At 49.2% G+C, this 17,267-nt stretch overlaps 6 protein-coding genes across 6 annotated transcripts; 2 read left to right on the top strand and 4 right to left on the bottom strand.

Annotated features, from left to right (window-relative positions):
* Nucleotides 1–198: 198 nt before the first annotated feature.
* Nucleotides 199–1,145, bottom strand: C8Q69DRAFT_486029 (40S ribosomal protein S15; the record flags this gene model as incomplete). Its single annotated transcript, XM_028631871.1, has 5 exons — nt 199–268; nt 347–643; nt 727–784; nt 1,008–1,026; nt 1,128–1,145. 5 exons carry the CDS (start codon nt 1,143–1,145, stop codon nt 199–201), a joined length of 462 nt encoding a protein of 153 aa, XP_028486866.1.
* Nucleotides 1,146–1,645: 500 nt separating this feature from the next.
* C8Q69DRAFT_462834 (60S acidic ribosomal protein P2/allergen Asp F 8) lies at nt 1,646–2,590 on the bottom strand. The gene is made up of 3 exons (XM_028630339.1): nt 2,404–2,590; nt 2,110–2,281; nt 1,646–2,042 (listed from the first exon to the last, which is right to left on the bottom strand). The coding sequence occupies exons 2-3, from the start codon at nt 2,266–2,268 to the stop codon at nt 1,869–1,871; spliced, it is 333 nt and encodes a 110-aa protein (XP_028486865.1). The 5' UTR covers nt 2,269–2,281; nt 2,404–2,590; the 3' UTR covers nt 1,646–1,868.
* A 67-nt stretch (nt 2,591–2,657) lies between these two features.
* On the top strand, nt 2,658–4,494 carry C8Q69DRAFT_462832 (hypothetical protein). Its single transcript, XM_028630338.1, has 2 exons — nt 2,658–3,084; nt 3,146–4,494. Exons 1-2 carry the CDS (start codon nt 3,079–3,081, stop codon nt 4,205–4,207), a joined length of 1,068 nt encoding a protein of 355 aa, XP_028486864.1. The 5' UTR covers nt 2,658–3,078; the 3' UTR covers nt 4,208–4,494.
* On the top strand, nt 4,495–6,545 carry C8Q69DRAFT_462829 (Ribokinase-like protein). The gene is made up of 6 exons (XM_028630337.1): nt 4,495–5,051; nt 5,173–5,212; nt 5,298–5,344; nt 5,397–5,407; nt 5,493–5,525; nt 5,579–6,545. Exons 1-6 carry the CDS (start codon nt 4,961–4,963, stop codon nt 6,449–6,451), a joined length of 1,095 nt encoding a protein of 364 aa, XP_028486863.1. The 5' UTR covers nt 4,495–4,960; the 3' UTR covers nt 6,452–6,545.
* Nucleotides 6,546–7,135: 590 nt separating this feature from the next.
* C8Q69DRAFT_399246 (hypothetical protein) lies at nt 7,136–9,930 on the bottom strand (the record flags this gene model as incomplete). The annotated part of the gene is made up of 4 exons (XM_028627839.1): nt 7,136–8,072; nt 8,126–8,896; nt 8,951–9,214; nt 9,269–9,930. The coding sequence occupies 4 exons, from the start codon at nt 9,928–9,930 to the stop codon at nt 7,136–7,138; spliced, it is 2,634 nt and encodes an 877-aa protein (XP_028486862.1).
* A 3,232-nt stretch (nt 9,931–13,162) lies between these two features.
* On the bottom strand, nt 13,163–16,606 carry C8Q69DRAFT_443607 (putative C2H2 finger domain protein; the record flags this gene model as incomplete). The annotated part of the gene is made up of 1 exon (XM_028628930.1): nt 13,163–16,606. One exon carries the CDS (start codon nt 16,604–16,606, stop codon nt 13,163–13,165), a length of 3,444 nt encoding a protein of 1,147 aa, XP_028486861.1.
* Nucleotides 16,607–17,267: the final 661 nt, after the last annotated feature.

Here is a 17,267-nt window from a genome sequence, read left to right as displayed (position 1 = left end):
CCACTTTTTTCTTTACTCCAAAGTATACCCGCTTGAGATTGTCGTGATCGTTTCCTCCTTTTTCCCTTTCCCTTTATCAGAAAAAAAGAAGAAATCCAACACGAAACAGCTGAACAGTGCACACTCCGCATACGACAACTCAGGAAAACCGCCGAGATCCCATCCATCCATCCGTCCGTGGAGCAAGTTGACAACAGTTTACTTGAGGGGAATGAAACGGGAAGAGTGGGTGGCACCGATACCGGGTCTACCGTGCTTGACGGGCTTGCTGTATGGTTGTTAGAAATCTTGACCGCTTTCCCCGCCAAAAAGGGGAATCATTTTTGGAATATGAGAGGAAACGTACTATGAGATGGAGAACTCTCCGAGGTAGTGGCCGACCATCTCGGGCTTGATCTCAACCTGGTTGAACTCCTTACCGGAGTAGATACCGATGACGGAACCGATCATCTCGGGGACGACGATCATGTCACGGAGGTGCGTCTTAACGAGGTCGGGCTTCTCGTTGGGCTTGGCCTCCTGCTTGGCCTTGCGGAGCTTCTTGATCAGACCCATGGGCTTGCGCTTCAGACCACGGTTGAAGCGGCGGCGGGCACGGGCGTGGACGACATCACGGAGCTGCTCCGAGGAGAGGTCGAGGAGCCTGAATTAAGAGAGAGTCGAGTTAGAACCTTTGTTTTCCTTCATTTCCGGATTTCGTAATCAAGAGGACGTGGTGAGGCATACTGGTCGAGGTCAATACCGCGGTAGGTAAACTTGCGGAACTGTCTCTTTCTCTTGAGCTCTGTTGTTTGGCGAAAACTGATCGTCAGCGCATTCGTTCCTTTATTCCTTCCACGGTGCAACTCTTTCGTATCCCAGCAGCTCGCCCAGCTCCCCATGATATGTCCCTTGACAATCGTACATCCCCCAAAGACACATTTCCTCATCGATATAACATAGCACAGTCGACCAAGGGATATTCCAAAGCGATCAAGATTCGGGGGGAAATATATGCAATCACGTACCGGCAGCCTCCTCGGCGTTCTGTAGATGAACAACTTATCAGCATGACATGTCTCAAACAACGGTATATATATTGTATCGCGATCCCCAAAGGATAGATGCAAAAAGTGGGGGGAACTCACGTATTCGGTGTCAGCCATCTTGTCTGGTATTCCTCGAGGTGCTTTTCGATGCGGTTAATCGAAAAGCGATGGAGGGATAGTTGTCGTCGTGTCGGTCGCAGAAGGCGTTGGGCTGTTCTTGTTCTCGCGCTTCAAGTTTGCAGGTGGGCTGCTCTCTCGTCTAAGCGACGGGGCTAGGTCACGAACCCTAACACGCTATCCCGGATACAGATAAGGTTAACCCTAGCCCTGGAGCGGATCCATACAGAACAAGTGCATTTAATTACAGTATGAATATGAAGTATTGGTACATCATTATTATTGTGATTATTATTGTGGTTCTCATCATGTCTTCCTGAGGCATTGTTATGGGCGATCAGATATGATATGTACGTCGTATGGAATTGGCGGATGTATGCTGAGTACCGTAATTGCTCTAATACGGCCGTTGAAGATAATGCTAGTAACCCAGGTAATAATTGAACGCTCTCGAACAATGATAGTATATCTACTCTTCGACGGATTAACTACGAAACGAAAACACCAGTGTTTATGGGCAAGGTCTCTCTATTTTTTGACTTATGAGCAATTTCAGCTCATAGACGATACGTACAGAGTCGTAACTGCATCAGAAGAAACCAGGGTATCCTGAACAAACCACCAGGCGACGAACCAGACGCTCGACAACCGGTATCAGCCGGATTGCAGCTAGACCTTGTTTTCTCCACGTTCGTGACCATCTCGCACTTGGGGACGAGACGCTTAGTCGAACAGACCGAAACCCATGTCCTCGTCGGACTCCTCCTTCTCCTCCTCCTTCTCCTCCTTCTTCTCCTCGGCAGCAGCGGCACCGCCAGCAGCAGCAGGGGCAGCGGCGGCAGCACCAGCACCACCGGTGGGAACGGAGGCGAGCTTGGTGGTACCCTCAGCAATCAGCTATAGTGGAAGATCCGTCAGTATATAACATATTCTAATCTGGTCGTAGATCGTCGGAAACACGAACCTCCTGGATGTCCTTGCCCTCGAGCTCAGCAATGAGCTTGGTGAGGCGCTCCTCGTCGGCGTCAATGCCAACGGAAGAGAGGACGGCCTTGACGTCGTCAGCGGAAGGGGCAGTGTTGCCGGCGAGGCCGAGCAGGAGGTAAGCGGCGAGGTGCTTCATTTTGAATGTGGTTCTGAAAAAATTGATGAACTTGTCAGCTGCACTGTCGCATTCGATCGATCTTCGTCCAGAAATAACGCATCCGGGAAAGATTGCGGCAGACTGGAGAGAAGAATAGAGGACCTCTGGACTTACTGAAGATGAACGTTATACGAACAGGAGAATCAATCGATTTAACCGCAAGTTGGGCGGAGACTGAGACGTCAAGTTCGTCGGAGGGGGTTTGAGATGCGGAAAGACGAGATCGCTTGGTGGACGAAGATTTAACGACGCCGGTAATTAATTCGCGAACCCACACATTTCTGAAAGTGCGGCGGAGCAGTGGCTGGTGCTGGGCCCGTAAGCGAAGGTGGATGTGGCTGGTGCGTATACCGTATTATGTCATCCGCTGCGGCAGACGACAAAGACCAGAAACGCCAATCGTGCCACCGCTCACGTGACACTCTCTTCTAGAAGCCTCACTGGGCTGTTGTCGTCGATGTGATTCTCTTTCTTCCCCCGCCTTCACTCCTATCCTCACCTTCTGCCCTCGCTGGAGCTATCGTGAGGTCTTGATTATTCTCGAGAACCAGACTCTGGACGCGCCCTTTTCCGCTCCAGTGTCTGTCTTGGACCGTGGAAGGCTCTACGGAGAGCGTTACCTCGCCATCGAGTAATACCGGCTGCCCAACGCTTTGATCTGCCATAAATGGCTGGCGCGCTCGTGCTGAAGTCATGAAGCTACCTCGTCGTACCAACCATCGGCGGTGAACGAATGTTCTTCTTTCCCACCTTTTAGACTCGTATCTATTGGTCTGGAAAATCTTCACGATGAGTGTATGCATCCTTTGATGACAGGATACCCCGATAAGTAGCATCTTTGCTGACTGATTTGCAGTTCTTAAGCTCCGTCCTTTCGTCCATTGAGACTGGAAAGCCGGCTGCCATCCCGCCCCCGGCGCCAGTGACACCGCGATCTCCTGCGGCAGGTAGCTCTTCTACGGCGACAAAGACAGATTCCCGCAAAGCTACGCCCGTCTCCAGAGATGGCTCTCAGAACCCGTCTATCGCCCCGGTGGGAACAAAACGGAAGGCGGAGGAACAGCTTCAGCGGTCAGATAAGGCCAACGGGCAACCACAGAGCAAAAATGCGTCGATAAAAACAGCATCTTCACACACGTCTGCGACAGTCAAACCTCGTCCAACGACCGGCACCGGCCCTGGTGGCACTACTAAACCCGGTGAAAAGCCATCGACATCAGCAGCTATGGCGACCTCTCGGACAACGACCCCTGCCGCAACAACCTCAAAACCACCCCCTAAGGGCTCTTTTGCTGATCTAATGATGAAAGCAAAGGCTGCGCAAGAGAAAGCGCCTGTAAAAGTCGGCCTGTTCAAGCACCAGGCCGTTCCGAAGGAGAAACTGAGTAAATCAGAACGCAAGAAGAGAGCCATGGAAGCAATGGCTAAGGAGAAAGAGAGGAAAGCGGGCAAGAAGCCCGGGATGGCTTCAGCTCCCTCTGCTAACATCAAGGCCGGCGTCAGGCCTGGAGAGGAGACAGCGGCCAGGCGACGAGGTCCTGACGAGATCGAATACAAGGGCACTGCACGACCAACCCAGACGACGTACAAGGGAACCGCAGGCTTACCCCCGCGCCGCCCTGCCACTGATTCCCGCGGTCGTACATCGTCCCGCTATGGTAAACCGGTCAGGCGAGATGAATACCTTGGAACGGACGAGGAAGATGAAGGGGATTACGCGGATGACTACGGTGACTACTATTCAGACGAGTCCTCCGACATGGAAGCCGGATTGAGTGACGTCGAGGAGGAGGAAGCAGCCGCCCTCCGCGCTGCGAAGAAAGAAGACGAGGAAGACATACGGGCTGAAATGGCCGCGAAGAGGGAGAAGATGGAGCGCAAGAGAAAGTTGGCTCTTCTGGCCAAGTCCAGGCGTTGATTCCTCTTTTCGGGTTCGAGTTTCGAGGTTATTATTGTTATCACCACTCTCCGTCATTGATTATTTCACAAGCATCGGCGAGGGATACCCTAGGGTGCATCGCATGTATTTAGCATATTCTTTTCTAGCATTTTGGTGCGTATGGTGTCGACAGATGGAGGGTGATTGCTCTATTTTCTTTTTGTCTTCGGGTAGCGGGCGTCCTTGCTCTCTCGGGTTGTTGATAGATTAGCATACTACATAGGTGTATTTCTCTACTGAAATACCCACAATCAGTTAATCATCCACTGAATAGTTCATTCCACGATAATTAGTACAGATCAATCTGGAAATGCCGACAAGCCCGAGAGCGATCTGCATGTTTGCAGGGCAGCGAATCCAAAGTATACCTATAACCCATTCTTAAGAGATGACTCCAGAACGCATATTGAACCTGTTCACCAGGACAGTCCGAGGCAATTAATAGCGAGACGATGTTGAACTTGATATCTTGATATTGTCGCTGTTTTGACCCCACAGGCCCGCTGGGCGGTGACATCACCCTTTTGTCTGAGGTCATCGCATCAATTGTTCTTCTTCCCCTCTCACAATAATGCTCAACTCGCAACTTTCGGTCTTAGACCTTCCCATTAAACCACATTTCTATCAGAGATTTGACTCCGATCTTGTAAACGCTCTGTTTCGACCTCCTTTTGTTTCCCCTGTATAACCAGCACGACACAGCGTGGAGCAGAACGGCATCCCATCGCCAACATGGAAATCCACCATGTGTCGACTTCCTCCAAGGCGCTACTTGCCAAAGTGCGCAAGTTGGTGCCACCTATGCTTGAGAAATTCCATAAAGGTACACTGGTATCATCCCTGGGGATAAGGGCTGTTTCTTTGGGGGAGCATGCCAATGGACAATGCCCCGCGGAGATGGCATGAGATGGTTTGCGACGTTCGAATAGCTGACAATATTGCAGGGCAGCTGGGCCGTGTAGCGGTTATTGGAGGAAGTGCAGAGTAAGATTGGTCCTCTAGCAGTCATGAATTGCAAAAGAAAAGGCTGCATTTGTGTTTCTATGGCTCGATACTCACTGAGAAATAGCTATACCGGAGCTCCGTACTTCTCCGCAATGGCCTCTGCGAGATTAGGTATGTATAAGTATCCACATATTCATACTGAAAAGCTAACCAATAATTACAGGATGTGATTTGGTGAGATCCCAATTCTCATGGGTCCAATTGCGAGAAGTTGATAATGAATATCTTTCGCTAACCCCGGGGAATTGACGCATTTTAGAGCCATGTAATCTGCGAACGATCAGCAGCACCCGTACGTGCCCCCAGTAATCTCCATTACGAGGCTACTGCTAAATCCATACTCAGGTCATCAAGGCATACTCCCCCAACCTAATGGTTCATCCGATCCTACCCAGCAGCGCATCCGTACCGAATCCCAACAACATCAATCCACCCGAACTCGCTAGTCCGATTATCGCCATGCTTTCTCGGCTGCATGTTCTAGTGATAGGACCTGGTCTTGGCCGTGACGCCGTGACACAAAAGGTGGTCTCAGAAATCATGAAGGAGGCGCGAACGCGGTCAATACCTTTTGTGCTCGATGCGGACGCTCTGTTACTGGTCACCGAGAACCCGGAGCTGGTCAAGGGGTATAAGGAATGCATTCTGACACCCAACGTCGTCGAATTCGGCCGTCTAGCCAAGGCGTTGGGAATTGATCTTCCCAACCAGGCTCAGATCAAGGCAGGTTCCGAGGAGGAACAGACAAGCAAACAATCCGAAGCTTGCGAGAAGCTCTCGAACGCTCTCGGGGGCGTAACCATTATTCAGAAGGGAGCCCACGATGTCATCTCTAATGGAGTCACCAGCCTCATCTCCGATCTCCCAGGAGGTCTCAAGCGCAGTGGTGGTCAGGGCGATACTCTGACCGGATCGTTGGGCACATTCCTTGCCTGGCGTGCTGCCTACCACGAAGGTCTATGGGGGACTGGACAGGACAACGACAAGCCAGCGCAGTCGCGGGAGGAAGTGAAGGCGGAGCTAGAATCCGAGGGAAAGCGGATGTCTCCTGTTACAACTCTTCTTCTCGCTGCATGGGCCGGTAGCAGCATCACTCGCGAGTGTTCTCGTCGAGCCTTCAAGGCGAAGGGCAGAAGTATGCAAGCCAGCGATTTGACCGACGAGGTACATGAGGCATTCTTGACTCTTGTCGGTGAACCAGAGGGATCAAAGATATAAATGGCATTCATGATCAATGCCCCCTTAATGTATGTATGTATGTAGAGTGATGAAATAAGGATGATTTTGTGAATAAATATCTATACTCAAACGACTTTTTAAGTGCAATCGAAATCAACATTATATTGACGTTCTCAATCGTTGGTTCTTCAGTTAAAAAAAAAAAGGCAGATATCAGAAAAACCATGTACGTATTTTGTAGACACTTCGGTAAAAGCCCCTTAAAAGAAATATCACATAACAATATCTATCTAACCCAACTGTACTCAACTCTGCTAATTCCCTCACATTCCGATCATATATCCTCAAAGAAAAGAAAAAAAAAAGTAGAAAACAACGACCCTCCATCATCACTATCTACAAATAAGCCTCTCCAAAATGGCATACAAACTTAAACTGAACTATTTACTCCCCTTGACTGCTCCTCATAAGATAAAGATTGGCATGCACTGCAAAAGACATGCGAACAGGTCACGCATCGATCATTGACTTCATAAACGCAGGGTCCTTGATGGCATTGACACTGTTTTCTCTCCGAGGTCATGTTAGTGATAGTTATTTTTTATATAATAGTTATGCTATGATAATGTTCAGGATGGATATTAGGGGGTATGTATTTTTTCATGATGGGGGTTTTCCCAAGGGAGGTAGGGGGAAGAAGGAGAGGGGAGAATAGAAGTGGTGCTAGTGTTCACGTACACAGATTCTTATATCAGTATCAGGTTGTTCTGATCGCGAATATTTGGTGAAGAAGAGTGATGAGGCTGCTTCTTGTCTTTCTGTTCGTAGCTTCTTTAGCTTAGCCGCATGGGTTGAGGGTCCTTGTCTCGGGACTCTGGGAACGGTTGAGCTGCTGCTTGCGTTTGCGTCCGAGACGAGGGCCGATTTTCTCTTCCTGTGATTGTGGTTATGCGTCTGTTCAACTTGCGAGTGTGGAGTTTCAGAAGAGTTGTTGGTTTTCTGTGTGACAGTTGCTTCTCCTTCGTTATGAGAATATGCATCATCAGAGGCTCCGTCTCTTCTTGTTCTTGTTGTTGTTGGGTGGGATGATGACTCCTCAGGAATATCGTCAGGATCAGAATTGGAGCCACTGCTGCTGCTACTGCTGTCGTTCTCGCTAATCTCATAAGTTTCTTCTCTATTCCTCGCTTTCTCTTGCTTTTCTGCTTCTTTCTCCTGATCCTTGGTTAAACGACCGGTGGGTGAGACCCATGATCCGATTCTCTCGCCTGATTTGAAATGTTCACTGTCAATATGATTGAATCTTTCATTCCACGCCTCTAGACCCTGTTGTTCCAACGGGATGATCTTCCTGCAGAATCCGCACCAGAATTGCGATTGGCCATTTCGACCGAGTCGGTTCTTGAGAAGTAGAGGCTTGACCTCTTCATCCTTGATGGAGTGCAGAGAAGTAAGATGCTGCACGTATGTTTCTTGACGGTAGAAAAGACGCGCACATTCGAGTGTCTGGTCACCAATATCTGGAAGGGTACAGCGCCAACTTTGCAGGTGGAAATGTTGTGAGTTCTCATGCCGTTTCCAGTCTGCTTTGCTGCCGAATTCCTTGTAGCATTTAGGAAACGTACAGCCGTATGGTCTCTCATGGCGTTTCATATGCTTTCTATATCTCGATAGTTAGCGAGGAGAAACTATTTTGGGGGTGGGAATTCAGACTTTAGCTCACAGGGAAGACGAGTCGTCTTTCCACAGACTTTGCATTGAAGAGACCTTTCAGTATCAGTCGCGGCACTCGGTATGGAAGAGGGACTTTTGCATATCCCCCCATCTGCTCCAGTATCTGGACCTCCCAGATGCTCCAAAGCAGCAGACAAGATCTTCTGGAGCATTTCTTTCTTCCTATCCTGCAGCGTAGCAGCTTTCTCAGCACTAGCTGCCTTAGCTCTGAGTGCCTCTTGATCACTCTGCCTTCTCTGGCCGCTATCCATTAATCTTGTCATGGCATCGACCACATTCAAGGCAGCTTCAGCCACAATGTCATGATGTCTCCCTCGGTTCATATTCGATGACATAGACTGCAAGTTCTTGCCATCTTTATTGAGGGGCAGGTTCAGAGACTTCAGTCCCGGAAGCGCCACTTGCCGTTTCTCTGCAGGGGATTGCTGCGAGTCTTTCTGTGCTATTTCCGATTGCGACTCTTGATCGCTACGCTTATCGAAGGGCCTCATGTCCTTTATGGGGCTCAGAGTCAGGCTTTCGGATGGACCGAGAAGATCTTCGGTCATCATAGTTTCACCCGGCGCAACAACCGTAGTGCAGGGAGCTCGATATGCACTGTTGGAATAGGCCTTGGGCTCTTCGTCAAGACTTATCAGAGCAGACAAACCCTGGGGCTTATTACACGATAAATCAGAAAGAGGAGCTGGTTCCACAAGCCACTTTGAAGCTTCCTGGCTCTCTTTCCAGCGATGATACCACTCTTCAGATCTAGGCACTATGAGAAAACAGCATAACGAGAGGATAATATACATGATGACTTACTTTTTCAACAGCTGTACAGGATCTTCATCACGATGCATCCGGGTAAGATGCTGGCGGAAATTGTCTAGTCGCGGCCACTGTTTATTTCTCCGTGGACAATTAGGTGCAAAACACATATACAATATCTTCGGTCCGCGTTCAGGCTCCTTGTTATGGATGCATTTCTTATGCCTTTCGAGATCATTCACAGTCCCAAAACCTTCTTTGCGTGAACATGATGGTTCATCGCACTTATGCATCTTTTTATGTCTGGCTTCGTGTTTTCTTTCCGAGAACTTAGCTTATGCTTATCGGTTATAAGATACATTATGAACGTACCTCTTATCAGAGGGACATTTTCCTTTCCACTGACAACCTGGATAGCTGCATCTTATTTCTTCTGGGAATGTCCTTGGCAGCGGTTCTCGGTGTGATCCAGCTGGAGGAAGCTCCTGACGTTGTTCAAAATTTAGAGGCACAGTGGCATCAATTGGCTGACCACTCTGCAGTGGAGCATTGACCTGTCGCGGCGTAGAGACAGGATCCATTGGACACGTGTAACTGATCACAGACCCCGTCGTCAAAGTCTTGGTCCCATACCCTGAATCAGAAGAGGAACCGGCGCGAGGCTTGACTTCAGGATCTGTATAAGGTCCATGCTGATAATATGATAATCTCCTATCAGAATTATGAGCTGGCTGTTGTTTATATGCACCGCGAGAGCCCATAAATGACGGATTTCCTGGTACGCCGGTTACCTGTAGTGGTGTCCATGCATCTGGGTTGTTATAGAAACTTTTCACTGTGTACGAGGATAAAGGAACGCCAGTATTCCTCGGTGATAGACCTTGGCCTGGAGACCATGGAGGCAATATGGACGCATGGTTTCGACTGTCCCCTGAGTCAGGCACTGGATTCTGTAGCTGAGGACCAAACAATGATACGGAACTTTTTGAATTGAATGCCGAAATATCTCTGATGCTATCAGATGAAGGGTCCATTGGCACCGCCGGTGGTCCCATGCGGGTGTCCATGATGCCCTGAAGGTCCTCCCCAGGGCCGCTACCCCAGAAAGACGATTCTTCAAAGAGGCCAGGGAACGGGAAAGGCTATATAGCAAACATATCATAGTTAGCTGGAAGGTTGCATGGTATACTGAAGGAGGTCGAGACCATCTGCCTCATTCTGTAGCCTGCTTAGGCCGTTTCCCGCCCTAGTGATAACAGAAAACTTCAATGTCGAAGACATGGTTCGTGGCCAGCCATTTATTAATAGAAAGGAAAGAAAAGACCTGACATACGTCGATAAGGTTCTCTGGAACATGCAATTTGTGAGGTTGATCATATTCGGTCGTCATGCTGCTAGTTGAATCGTGCTCGCCGCACTATTCGTGAAGAATCCAAAGCATAGCAAAGCCTATGAAGGCACAATAACACGCGGATAAAGTACTTTCTTAATAACCGTATTTGGATCCTTCGGGTCTAGAACAAAAGCTATCAGCTTAGACCTGAGTTAGAGACGGGATAAGCGCAGTTAAGAAACTCTCCACCCCCGGTCTGTAAGGTCGCGCGCACAACTTTCTCTTGGGACGATCAGCCAGAGATTGTCGGAGGATGATCAACGATCCTTCCGGTGAACCCAGTTAGTTCTCACCTTGGTAGCCCTAACGATGCGCCTTTTTCCCCAGTGGGCATTGATGGGATCTGCTCCCGGCTGAAGGATTAGATTCGATTGGCCGGTATAGTATGTCCCTTTCGCAGAATGGCAATTGTGTCAGGGCCCGGAATACGTGTCTCGAAAGAGATAATTGACAATTGTACCTGTATGCTGTTTTGCACAGCCTGGAGGCGTGAGCGCCCGACAAAAGAAAAGAGAAGAAAAGAAAAGGCTTGAAGTTGGGTCAAATGGTGCCCAGTTTTAACGGAAATGATTGAGCAAGTATGTCTTCATTGTGGCTTTTTTTGCGCCTGGGTAATTGTAGACGAAGACGTATAAGGCTGGGAAATATAGACAGCGACAGGACAAATAGAAAAGGAGAGGCTTATGACATCTGCCATGGTGGGATTTGTTGTTGCTAACGGTCAGTACAAGTAGTACCTTGCTAGTATTAATTATTACTGATGTGACGCTGCGGCATGCGTCGGTCCAAGGCATCTACTGTACTTCCCCAGCCAGCGACAAATAGCCTTGCTGGCCCACAACAGGTCTTAAGTACTGCATCTATCTGAGACTTAGAACTGGTAAGTTCCTTTCTCTTCCTTTTTCTTTTTTGAGTCTGATACCCTCTTCGACCCATGGCCAAAATATGCTGATTGCTGACAGACTGACTCGTGGAATTCATACTCCGTCTGCACCTCTGCAGAGCCAGTTCTTGAGTGTCGTTTCAGCGGCACTCATCACCCTGAAACAATCTCGAGCTGCAAAGGTGAAATCTCACTCAACGGGCCGCCCTGAGATCCCTGCTGGTGGCGATCAACTAGAGAGGCTCTAGAATGTCTCGTCCGACGACCGATCGGGAAAGCATCAGCAAGGCAACGGGATATTTGTTCAACAACTTACAGACTAAGTGCAACCACCGCTGTGTGTGGCTGAGTTGGGCAAATGACCACCACATCGCGCATCCAAAAGATAACGGTTGATCATCCTGGTCATCTGGTAAGTAAGCACAATCGTCATCCGTCAGGAGGGCCGGTCTCTGACTCCCCCACACGATATTATTACAGCGTGGACATGTGGGATATAACGGGCTATTGTGGCTCTGACGCTTGGAAGCTACTCGTAGCTCTGTTGGGGGGATGCGGCCCATCAGAGCGTTCCTGCTGCCTGATGAGAAACATGAAGCTAATATCCACTTAGTGCATTCATCGTTGTTTTCTGTCCGTAATGGGCTTGCCTTGTCGTTTGGCGTAGCGCCGCTACTGCCGGGCGATTTATGCAGTCCAATATTTAATTATAATCAGATCGCAGCTTCTCCAGGATCTCATACATATTTAACTGTTCCGTTGGCGTACTCCGATGTATTACATATATATCTACAGGAGCTATTGGATCCCACACCTGTCTCTCTGCATGCTTCAGAATGCACAGAAGTACTAGGGATTTACACCCGTGCCAATCCACCTCGTGCAACCCTGCGGGATTTAAGTAGGAGTTTACGGAGGAGGTGCTGTATAACAAAGCACTCAGAAAGCGCCATGTCAGGTCAGTGTCCACTGTTCCAGGCCTAGAACGCCAAATTTAACTATATAGAGCTTAGCTTGGGTGATTCCACCCCGTGTGAAAAGGTGAAATGTGCTGATCACTTTCACCCGATCTTTCCCACATGTTCAGGCACCCGCATGGCCTGGTTAATCTAGTCTTCGAGACTCTCGAGTCACCTTTTAGTGTATCCTTTCTTAGTTATAAGTCTTAACTGGAATCATCTGAGTGTGCATCTACCCGGCGCGAGTTTATAAGACGTGGCTTGAAAGGATGCTTCAGCGCTTCACCGCCTGGTTCCGAGTTGCTGGGATAGATGTAAATGACAGTTAAAACTTCTCTACGTACCCCGCTCGAGGTATCTCTTGTATGATGTATCACCATGTGAGGCGGCTTCTAGATGTTCCCTGGTCCCGCGAAAGAATAGCCTCAAGGCAAATTCCTACCGCATGTATTGGCCAGTGATAAGCATTCTGTGTGGTGTGATTAAACCGGGGCTAGATATGAAGATGGTGGCATCAGAACTACTGCGGCGATCTTCATAAAGGAGGAATCTTCCTTTTAGCTCCCAGGCTCTCAGGCTAACCTCAAGTCTTCGAGAAAGCTGTCGTAATGTTAATAGTGTCCGAGGGTTCAACAAATCGGTCGCTCTTCTAATCAGCTGGAGCAGCTAGGATATATTTCGTTACCAACCCAAGGGCCGCTTATTGGCTAGTAAATGCGGTAACCATACTGTTTGTTGATATCATAAAATCCTATATGAAGTCGTGCGTAAACTGCACTGTGAAATTCAAGCACAGCTTCAATTGTGGATAAAGAAACCCGAAAAGATAAACAAAAAGAAAGTGGTATCTAGGAACGAGGAACAGATGGAAATAATAATAGTAAAATAGACAAACAAGGCCCAAAATAATGTGTATATGTGGCCGACATTTCCGCTGATGCATGATTCATTGGAAAAACGGCTGGTGTGTATTCCCTGCTATTTGAATATACATGTCTCCCATGGGATCAGAGACCGAAGGATCCAATACTCTATCTTCCCTGACGGTCGGCTGGCCATGGGCAAAGATTATCTGTAGGAGACGCACAGAGCGGTTGGTCGGGATCATAAACCGTAATGCTAGTATCTAGTTGCGTCGTCGAATTCCTTGGGGGATAAGAACGAGCTGCGGGGTTGTGGTTCGGTTCACTGAAGGTTCCCGGCATGGAAACTGGAGGATAAGTGACAGAGTCTCCGCGACTATACGCAAATTCTTGTTGGCCTGCAAAGGAGTTCCATGTCCCGAAACCGGGCACATTAAGATGAGACGATGAAGTGTTATTGAACACCGGTGTTTGAGATTGCATGTAGTTGCCCAAATGATTATGAGTCGGTGGCTGACTTGTGTAAGCTGAAACAGGCGCAGCGGCGAGACTTTCAATCCGATAAGCTAGATTATTGAAGGTTGGGACCTGCGATAAACCGGTCACCACGTCTTGTTCCATCTTAACAGCCGCTGGGATGGGAGATGCCATGGCCCCGATATCTCTGTAGTGCATTGATGGATCCATATTTTGACCGTCGCTTCCTGGTACAGAAGATTCTGCGGTTGCGTCGGCTGGCACTTCGACGTCTTTCAAGATCTGCAAAACAGGCATGGCGATCTGCTCCAAGTGTTTCGCAAGATGTACAGTGAGCTTTTTCCAGCTACTGCAAACGTTACCACAAAATCGACAGGGCTCATCTTGTGGTGTCTTTGTCGTCTCATGGCGACATGATTCCACGAGTTGCCACAATTCGTTTGAACTTGCAATGCCGCTCATATCCCGTTCACCGTCGGAACCGTCAATATCATCTTTGACGCTCGCTTTCCTGGCAGCTGTTTTCCTTGCTCCAGGCCCAAGAATTCCGTGTTCTCTTTCGAGGTGCTTAATAAAATTGTTTTTCCGGTAGCACAGGTGTTGGCAGTCTTGGAAGCTGCAGGTCCACCATTCCAGCTTCCGATGCACTTCGTTCTCATGTCTAACCCAGTCGGCTTTCCTTTTGAATGATTTTTTTGCCTGGGGACAGTCCGGGAAAGTACATGTGAATGGATAAATATCCTCATGGACATGTTTCGTCCAGTCTGATGGCTTCATGATTTTCCTGACTTCGAAGCATAGCGTGCATTCGAACTCAGCAGGCAAGCGCTTGACAGGAGGCAAAGGTACGCCTGAAGGGAACTGAGCAGAAGCAACAATGCCCTCAGGGACTGCGTTAGACTCGTTGTCACTTGTCTCGTGCCCAGGTATTTGGTACTGAGAACAGGTAGTATCGGGGTCAAGCCCATTAGTTTTCGGGGATAGCAGGGTCGCCTGTCCACCGAGAGCGAAGCAATGATTGCCGGCATTGCAGTTGTTCTGCTTGACTGCGAGTGCATGTTTCGCTTTTGCCTCCCTTAGACTCTTGTAGCGACTAACCTGTTCACGAGCAAGACGTTCAATCAAGCAGGGATGCATGCGCGGATTGAGTTTTTCGACTTGCTTTCTGAAGCCCTCAATGGTGGGTAGAGGTGTTTGTGACTGTATTGAGAAGTCCATTGTCACCGTCCTTTGCCTGAGAGTTAGCCTTTTCTCCTCGGCGTTATTATGACCTATACTCTCATGCGCTGCACCGTGGCTGGGGGCTGCAAGAGTCGGAGATCTGATATTTGCCACAGGCGGTCCTCCATGTCCAGAAATTAACTCTATAATCCCAAATTTTGATGTCTTAGAGATGTCACTTTTGCTCCTATTCCTGCTAAATCGAGGTGCCAAAGATCCAAATGCTGAATCAGATGAGGTGCTTTTCCCAACGGCAGCCATTTGGCCCGTCATAGCGACTAAGGCACTGCTCGTATTTAGAGACGTTGACTTGGATCGCCCAACGCTTAATTTACGCTGGGGAGACGGTATCCCAAAGGTAAAACTACCTTTTCTTTCATGAATTTTATTGTCTCCGCCAATGCAGATAGGTTCCTGCCTTTGCTGGTGAGAGTCGGACATTTTCCTTTTGGTACTGCTGTCACCCATCCGCGGTATACGTTTGAAAAGGCTGTTTCTTCGTTCTCCGACCACAGTGGGCTTACTGGATGAACCCTCTGCTGGCTTGAGACTCCCGACTTCTGGGTCGCTCTTCCTTCGAGTTCCCCAGGTTGCTACCCGAGACGCTGTCTCCACATCCTTAGCCTTTTTCAAGAACTCCACGATTGCAGCATTGGAGCTTTCAGGGTGCTCTTTTGACGCCGTCGTCCTATGGTCTCGAGGCGGGTCGTACCATGGATAAGGTCGGAAGAACTGGTGAGGTTCTGGTTCAGGCTCAGGTCTCAAGGGCTCTTCTGTTGGGATGACATCTTCGGCAGAAGATTCCTCTTCACTTGAAACATCGCTCTCATCATCGCTTGGCTCGTTGATTAGGATCCCAGGCCCTGGTATGTGCGAGTCATCAAAATGTAGGTCCCCAGGCGCGGTGTCAAAATAATCTTTGCGGTGACTTAGATTACCAGTACTTCTTGCCCTGGGTCTAATAACTGAAGCGGACCACGTCTGAATATCCGCATTCTTCTCCGCGATTTTGCGCTGTTCCTCAACCTGGTTAGGGCTCTGGATCTGAGTATCCCCCCTCGAAAGGGGATCGATTCCGGCATGACCAGTAGCGGAGTCGGGTACCCACGATCCATCCTCTGCACGCAAAGATGGAGGGCTCATGAGTGTCTGTGCGTGATCTTCGGAACCACGACGACGTCTCTGGCCCTGGTTTGATAGGCTGGACGATATGCTTGCACTCCTGAATCGGGCATCTGCATGAGGTGAGTCACCGCGGCTGTAGGCTGACACTGTCACAACAGGGCTTGTGATCACAGGCAGAGTCTCTCCTGTTGCAGCACCATTCATATTCAGGGAATACGGTGCAAGTTGCGATGATGCTGCGGCATTACAACCGGAGCTGGAGTCTGTTCTGGTCTTCCCATCTTCCAATGTTGTTGTTTGGTGGTTAACTATTTCGGTCATGGCCGCATTGTCTTCAACATCAGAAGGAGTATTAACGTCATTCGTGAGACCAGGGCTGAGCAGCTGTGACGTCCCTGAATTTATCTTCGAGCCGAGACCGGCATTCTGTTGGTCGCCCTCTATGTAATTGTCATTCAACCACTGTGCGAAGTAATCCTCATCACCGGTAGTCATAAATTCGAGATTTATGTTTTGCGGGGATTCTGAGCGGCGATGTAATGAGTCCGCTGGCCCGTGCCAATTGGTACTTGATCGGGGAGACGATGAAGCTGATATCTGGCTGCCATCACAGTCCACAGGAGTATGGCATCGGGAATTTATACTAGCAGCCGCACTCAGGAAGGCGAGTTCATCTGGTTCTGAGAGCACCGTGAGATACAGCTGCTCGGACGCTTGCCTTTTGAATGCAGAGTGATTTGAGGATAGATTATCGGGAGAGGCAGCAGAGACAGTAGCAGGAGTAGACATATTCACAGAAGACGGAAGTGCTCAGGTGTTTGCTCTACCGGTATTGTCTCGAGGGCGTCGATGACCGATGCGGGAGGTGGAGATGTCAATGCAGACGCAAGACCATATGGTACAACTCCGGCTAACGAGTCACAATAAAGCGTGGAAGTTTTGAGAACTTGAGAGTGAGGATTGCGCTCGTCAACGATCAAAGATTCAATACCATGTAGCCGCGAAGTTTCCGTTGAAGAATCCAGTAAGACCGCCTGAGACGAGCTCAGCAGTCACAGAGTACCGACCTGGAGCACCGCGTAGCTGATAAAAGGGAGATAGCGCCCTTATGCTAAAAACCAGCTAGACTTGCACCTTTGGTGATAGACTCCAGACGAGGTTCCAGATCTACCTTCAGCCCGTCCCTGGAAGATAGACCAGATGAGCACGTTTGCGGATTATAGAAACGAAGGGAAGAATGAACCCCCAGAGGCTATGAAGCTCAGAGAAGGATGATCGCGCTGGGGCGTTGCTCATGAGGCTAAACGCCCCAAGGCTGACATGGGTGAGAGCTCGACCCCTCCTTAGATGTCGTAGCGCCATGCGGCTGATTCGAATAATAGCTTTCCTGGTGTCGCTTTGGGCGCGTTGTCGCCTGGTGGGGAGAAAATGGGAACGCAATGCGCTCACT

The sequence above is a fragment of the Paecilomyces variotii genome (genome assembly GCF_004022145.1).
Source record: "Paecilomyces variotii strain CBS 101075 chromosome Unknown C8Q69scaffold_3, whole genome shotgun sequence".
Taxonomy (NCBI): domain Eukaryota; kingdom Fungi; phylum Ascomycota; class Eurotiomycetes; order Eurotiales; family Thermoascaceae; genus Paecilomyces; species Paecilomyces variotii.
Note: the sequence above shows the minus strand (reverse complement) of the source record. Positions and strands in the feature narration are given on the sequence as shown.